This window comes from Xiphophorus couchianus, chromosome 8 (genome assembly GCF_001444195.1).
Source record: "Xiphophorus couchianus chromosome 8, X_couchianus-1.0, whole genome shotgun sequence".
Lineage (NCBI taxonomy): Eukaryota > Metazoa > Chordata > Actinopteri > Cyprinodontiformes > Poeciliidae > Xiphophorus > Xiphophorus couchianus.
Genome location: NC_040235.1, coordinates 11,131,923 through 11,138,093, shown reverse-complemented (window position 1 = coordinate 11,138,093; position 6,171 = coordinate 11,131,923). Strand labels below are relative to the sequence as shown.

The window sequence follows — 6,171 nt, the reverse complement described above, 5'->3', positions numbered from 1 at the left end:
TATTTGGTTTTAAAGTATTTGTATAATTTACTCTTTATTTATTACATTTTATCCCACAAAAGTTGCTTAAGTGTACAAAATTATTTTAATGTCTTACTAAGCTGATCAAAATTTTATAGAAACTTATCAGGATTTAAGCACAAACAGTCTAGACAAATGCCAGCTTAACAGACTTTGCAAGATATTTTGCACATTACACAAAATTTTCTGCACTGCAGTTAAGACATTTGGATGACAAATGTAGCTAATAAACTTTTGCATGAACATTTTCACTTTTCTTGTCAATTTATTTCTGCAGTTCTTACCAATTCTCCAGCAGATCCAAGACTGAATCCTGGCATGCCACTGTCTTCATCAGGCACTAACTCTTACCAGCAGGGCTGCATCCGGGTAACCCTTGAGGACTCAGAGCTATGGAAGTCTTTTCACACCATTGGAACAGAGATGATAATAACCAAACATGGAAGGTAGTAAGCTTTTCCAATGAACTCTTAATTTATGCAGAGCTCTGTTTTAAAGAGGAAAACATTTGCAAAATAAACAAAAAAAAACAAACAGCTAAAGCAACTTCTAACACTGTTTATCTTAGGAGAATGTTTCCACAGTGCAGCATAAGCCTATCTGGGCTTCAGCCTTTAGCAAATTATGTCGTCATGGTGGATATCGTCCCTGCAGACAATGTCAAATACAAGGTATGATCACATTCAACACATCCCAAGTATGTTCTTTTTTTTCCCCTCTGTGAATTTAACCCACCAGACTGCAGAATATAAGAGACAGCAGTTGGCAGTCAGACACAGTTCTGCCCTGTCTGCCTGCGACCGTTCACTGCTGCATATCAAAGCCTTTCATTGCTTCCTGTTTGTGCATTCCCAGCTGGAAGCCCAATCAATTAGCATCCCGGCCTCATTCACAGTCGATGAACAAGGAGCAGTCTGCCATCCCATACATTCAGCAGTCCCTATCGTTTTTTGCGGCCCATTTGGTGGAAGCGGTTGCTGTCAACATGCACTTGAAGACAGTGTAGTGCAAATCAAACCTCTCCAGGAGAGCCTTGGGGGGGATCTGTGAAGATCAAGATGTAAAACTGAGTGATTACTTTCCTTTAGAAAAATAAAAGTATTGTCACAGTCCTGGAAATATGCCAACATTAAGAGAAATTAAAATGGATTTTTTTTTTTTTTTTTTGCTACTTGGAGCATCTTGACTAATTACTGATATCCTGAGGTCTCTCATGTGGTAATGTTGGACCTCTCCCTCCCCCCATCTGTCTCTCTGTAGTGGAAGAAGGAGCAGTGGGAGGTCGCAGGGAAGTCTGAGCCCCAGCCCCCATGTCGGACATACATTCACCCGGACTCCCCCGCTGTAGGAAGTCACTGGATGAAGCAGTCGTTGTCCTTCCTCAAGATGAAGCTCACCAACAACACCTTGGATCAGCATGGCCATGTAAAAACACTGTTTCACACCTTAAATCTTAAAATATAACATTAAACTCTCCTTATGCTGGGTGACTTATTCTCACTTTCCTTGTTTTGCCTTTTAGATTATCCTTCACTCCATGCATCGTTACTACCCACGGTTTCATGTGATACAGGCGGACAGTCCACACACTGTGTGTTGGGGATCGTTTCAGACCTTCTCGTTCCCAGAGACGGTTTTCACTGCTGTTACCGCTTACCAAAATCCAAAGGTAGCAATAAAACGTCACGTCTTTCCCATGTACAGTGCAAAAAACAAGTATGTAGACCATCTGAACCTTTTCTCTGAAAGTATCAGAATCTGAATATGGCCAAGTTGGTGCACACAAACAAGGAATTTGACTTTGGTTACACGGTGCTTCCCGACATTTTAAATATGTCCACCGTATAAATAAAATATTTCTGACATATTTTTTTCTTATATATGCAGAGTTTTTACAAAAGAGGAAAACAGGATTAAATTAGTGCAAATATTCATGGAATCAATGTGAAAATGTTGGTTAGTTTTCATGAGAGGAACAGCCTGGAGAAAGAAGTTGTCTCTGTGGCGACTTATTTTTTGCGAATAACAATTTTCCATGCTTACCTCCAAATAAACATCTAAACAGTTTGTGTCCAGGATGTGTGGGATCTACAGAGATGTTAGCTGCCCTGTTTTGACCTGTAAAAGTCATGGATGGAGAGAAAGTTCTCTTTATAGGTCTGGTTGTTTGTTGCAGTTTGGAGCCATTCTGAGCCAAACCACATACTGATAGATGTGCACAAACCAGACTGAATAATGGCCGTTTAGTAGGAGATTTTTTGATTTGCTTCACAATTGTATGGCTGTTTCCTACAAATGCAAACTGATTTATTTTCTCCTGTCTTTGTTTAGATTACCAGGCTGAAGATTGACCACAATCCATTTGCAAAAGGATTTAGGGAAGGAGGCACTCATTCTCACAGTAAAAGGTACATGTTTTGGCATTTTATCGGACATTAGCAGATGCCTCTTCAGGTATTTTCCTCTGCCTGTATGTGTCCTTAAGAGTTTCTGTTAAAATTACGGCAATTATGACACTATTGCTTTTTGTTTGTTTGTTTTTCAGATGCCGTTCAAATAAAGGTTCTCCTGCAAAAAAGTACACAGAAGACAGGAAAGGTCCTTCTCACAGTGCAGCAGGTATTTTCTTTTTCATTTCACCCAAATAAACTGATTGCAAACTGTGGCTAATGCATCAAATTAGTCATGTACTGTGATTATAATAGGTTCCCTGCACTGCTGGTGCCCTGCGTTCAAAACTGAGGCTATGAAATGACCACAAGGTAGCATGGATGAATATATCTCACAAATAGATGTTGTATTTCCTCGTCAGGCCTGCAGAGGATGCCCTCTACCTCTCAGTCAACAGAGGTCAGAAAGAAGCCAGCCTCTACACAGCAGTCACTGAAGGCGGGTCACCTTTCCCCCTGGGCTCCAGAGCAGGACTCATCAGAGAGTATCCACACTGAGCGCCTGGAGCAGCAGGAGTACAACTACGGCTGTGAAGAACAGCTGGTTCCTGCATCCACCGCCTACCAACCTTACAGGTTTGAAAATCTGACATAGGTGACAAATAAGCATCCGATCGTGATAGAATATGATAACAAGATTCACACAACGGCAACACCAATACTCAGAAATAATTAACTAAATGCTAGTATGTTCTGTATAACACGTCACTGGATCTGTTTCTTCCCTTCAGATCAGTGGAGTACCCCAGATTCCCGTTACCTCCCAGGAACCGAGATCCAATAGAGACACTGCTCCACGCTCCACCTCACCTGCTCTCCACGTCGGAGAGTGGCACCCAGCAACAGGAATACCGCTACAGCAACCAACAGGGCCCCCACAGCAACCCAGCAGACTGGAGCCAGTACCCGCTGTTCTCCTATTCCTGCTGGTGAACTTGGACACCGTTCAGTTATGGCCTTGCCAGAAGAGGGCCTTTAACTACATTTGGATACAATTGAATAAATTTGACAAACTTTGAAAAGAATTGGCCTTGTTTTTGTCTTTTGCAGTTAGGAATGCTGACGACATTCTCTCACTTTTCTTCCATATTGCAAAATACTGCTTGCAAAAAGTGTTGGCTTTTTAACAGTTTGTGAGGCTGCATTCCTGCTCAGCTTGAGTCACACATTGATGACATTTTTATTTAGTAGGTGACTTTTGAAAGTAATTGGCATCACTGAAACTGAACACAAATGTTTCAGGTTCAGATTTTTATTTGCAAAATAATTTGGAAATTTTTAATACATCTCTGGTCACTTCAAGTGGTTAATCTACCGCATATATTTTACTAAAGTTTGAGGTTGTAATGAGACAAAATGTGAAAAAACCTGCTTTAAATGCAAGGCACTGTTTGGCTTTACATTATTCCTTTTATTTTGGATTATCAACATGAGGGGTGTTTAATGGAATGTGCTTTGGGTTAAATCTGTTTCTTGACCAATGGGATTCAGAATTTATTCAGCCTGCTGTGCTGCCACTCTGGTCTAAAGTCGAAAGCTAGGTAAGCAAAAGAAATGTGCTGATTTGTATCCCTCCTGCATGATGGGTGACTGTACAACTGCTTCAAAACAATAAAACCATCAAATGTCTATTAAGCATTGACTCAAAATAGTTAGTGTTTGTTAACATTTTAGTAGGCATGAAGGTGCTATGATAGACCCTCTGCAACAATCAGATGCTAAGGTTTTATTTCTTTAACCATACATGTACCTCACTAGTTAAATTTCCCTTTCATTCAGTTATGATTAATAATGTTTGGTATTATGTTTTATTCATGGCTTTCTTTGCAAGTCATATCAAGTTCCCGTTTTCATTTCTGCCGACACCTGCAACAGAACCATATTATAAGCTAAGCTAAGCTGTGTGACCTATTGGTTCAAAAATCTATATTTGACATCCAACACCTATGTAACTACTCAGTTACCGGTACATAGTTGAGAAGTAACTCAACTACTTAACAGTTAATTTGAGCAACTAACAAAAAAGTATTGATTTGATGCAAACTGATGAGTCAGTGAATGCGATTTTGTGCATGTTTTCACAAACAAGGTGACATTTGCAAATCATGCAGTCATCTCAAGCCGTGCTGCTGCCTTACATGTGACTTTTATCAAACTTTTGAGGATAAATCAAACATACCCTAAGGATTATTTAAGCTGCAAAACGTCCAGCTGTACTCTGCATTTTATTCGCCTGCCTGTCAGCTTCTGCTTTGTTCTCTTCAGCTCCTCCACCACCAACCCATCTCCATCTCTTTGGGTTCCAAAGTCAGAGACCATCTCCCCACCTCCTGGTATGTTGAGCAGGATGATTTAAGTTTGAGTTGACTTACTGAAATACAAAAAAAAAAGCTTCATAAATTCCAAAAAATGTTCTTGTAGCAAGCAGAAACTGAGTAGCTATTAGTCAGTTTCTGACTAATAGCATTTCTGACTAATAGCACTAATCACATTTTAGATATCTCAAAAAAGACCTATACTGAAATCTTCTGTGTAAAAGTAAGATTAAACATAACACTACTGAGGCTTGAGGATGCATAAAAGCAATTAGATTCTCCCAAAGCAAAGCATCTGACCTGAGAAAGAGATGGCAGACAGCTCAATGTGGAGTCACCCTCGCGCTCTGGCATGCTACCCCCAGCAGACGGCCGGAACGTCTGCCACTGTAAATGTTTCAGAAGATGGAGAAGAGAAGCTCTATCTGGGACACATGCAGAGCCTCAGGGAGCTGGGTTGCTATAGAATATATTCTAAAGCACATTACTGACATGTTTTTCGTTGAAAGCCATTACTTTTAACGTCGTTGTACAAAGTGCTTTCAGAGAAGGATCAGCTATGGAGGACATTTGGTTTTAGTCACTTGATGAGTTTGAGGGTTTAACAAGAAGACATGGTGGCTCCGGAATAAGAGGGAGTTTGATTACACAATGGTTATGTAACTGTTTGATGTTCTAGAAATGAAGTTCCTCACGAAAGTATTCACACCCCGATTCCAGATTGTCATATTTCCCAAAAGACTTCAACATATTTTATTAGATTTCCATGGTATAGACAAATTGTAGCACATCAAATAATACTTATCTTTCTTTTAACAAATAATTTGAAAATGTAGTTTTTCTATTCACCCATCTTTACTAAATGAAACCCAAAGCAACCAATTCCCTAAACTCTGGAGCTGGAAGAGTAGCACAATGAAAGCTGAAAGTCATTATGACAACCTGCTTGTTTGTTTCCTCAAGCCATGTGGGAAACAGAAAACATGTGAAAGAAGGTTTTCTGGACATGTAAGACAAATATTGAACTTTTTTTAGTTCACATTCAAAATCCTATGTGTGGAAGAAAACTAACAGATCACCAAGAACACACAGCCCTCTCCATGAAATATGGTAGTGGCAGCATCATGAAGTGGGGAAGCATTTCTTCACAAACTACAGGTAAAGTTAATATTTTAAGAATGTCAAATTTGAGAACTTTAAGAACACTCGTGAATATTTTTTATGATTTTCCAGCAGCCTGCATAGTTACAGTTGTTACAGTTACAAACACTAGTAGTATACCGTGGTTCAAGGTTTTACCTCATCATTCCATAAAACTAAATAGTATTAACTGTTGCTTTGACAGTTTTCCCACTAAATCAATTTAGGTTTACGTAGTTTGACCT

General features: G+C 39.6%; 1 protein-coding gene across 1 annotated transcript; it reads left to right on the top strand.

Annotated features, from left to right (window-relative positions):
• Positions 1-305: 305 nt before the first annotated feature.
• LOC114149900 (T-box-containing protein TBX6L-like) lies at positions 306-4,099 on the top strand. The gene is made up of 8 exons (XM_028026008.1): positions 306-467; positions 590-692; positions 1,282-1,446; positions 1,544-1,690; positions 2,353-2,429; positions 2,567-2,640; positions 2,834-3,047; positions 3,203-4,099. The coding sequence occupies exons 1-8, from the start codon at positions 340-342 to the stop codon at positions 3,402-3,404; spliced, it is 1,110 nt and encodes a 369-aa protein (XP_027881809.1). The 5' UTR covers positions 306-339; the 3' UTR covers positions 3,405-4,099.
• The last annotated feature ends 2,072 nt before the right edge of the window (positions 4,100-6,171 follow it).

Bases quoted from the DNA above. Each gene is read 5' to 3' on its own strand.
- LOC114149900 (XM_028026008.1), top strand. From the start codon at position 340: ATGCCACTGTCTTCATCAGGCACTAACTCTTACCAGCAGGGCTGCATC. The intron at 1,447-1,543 runs GTAAAAACACTG...TTTGCCTTTTAG, and splicing joins CCTTGGATCAGCATGGCCAT to ATTATCCTTCACTCCATGCA. The intron at 1,691-2,352 runs GTAGCAATAAAA...GTCTTTGTTTAG, and splicing joins CCGCTTACCAAAATCCAAAG to ATTACCAGGCTGAAGATTGA.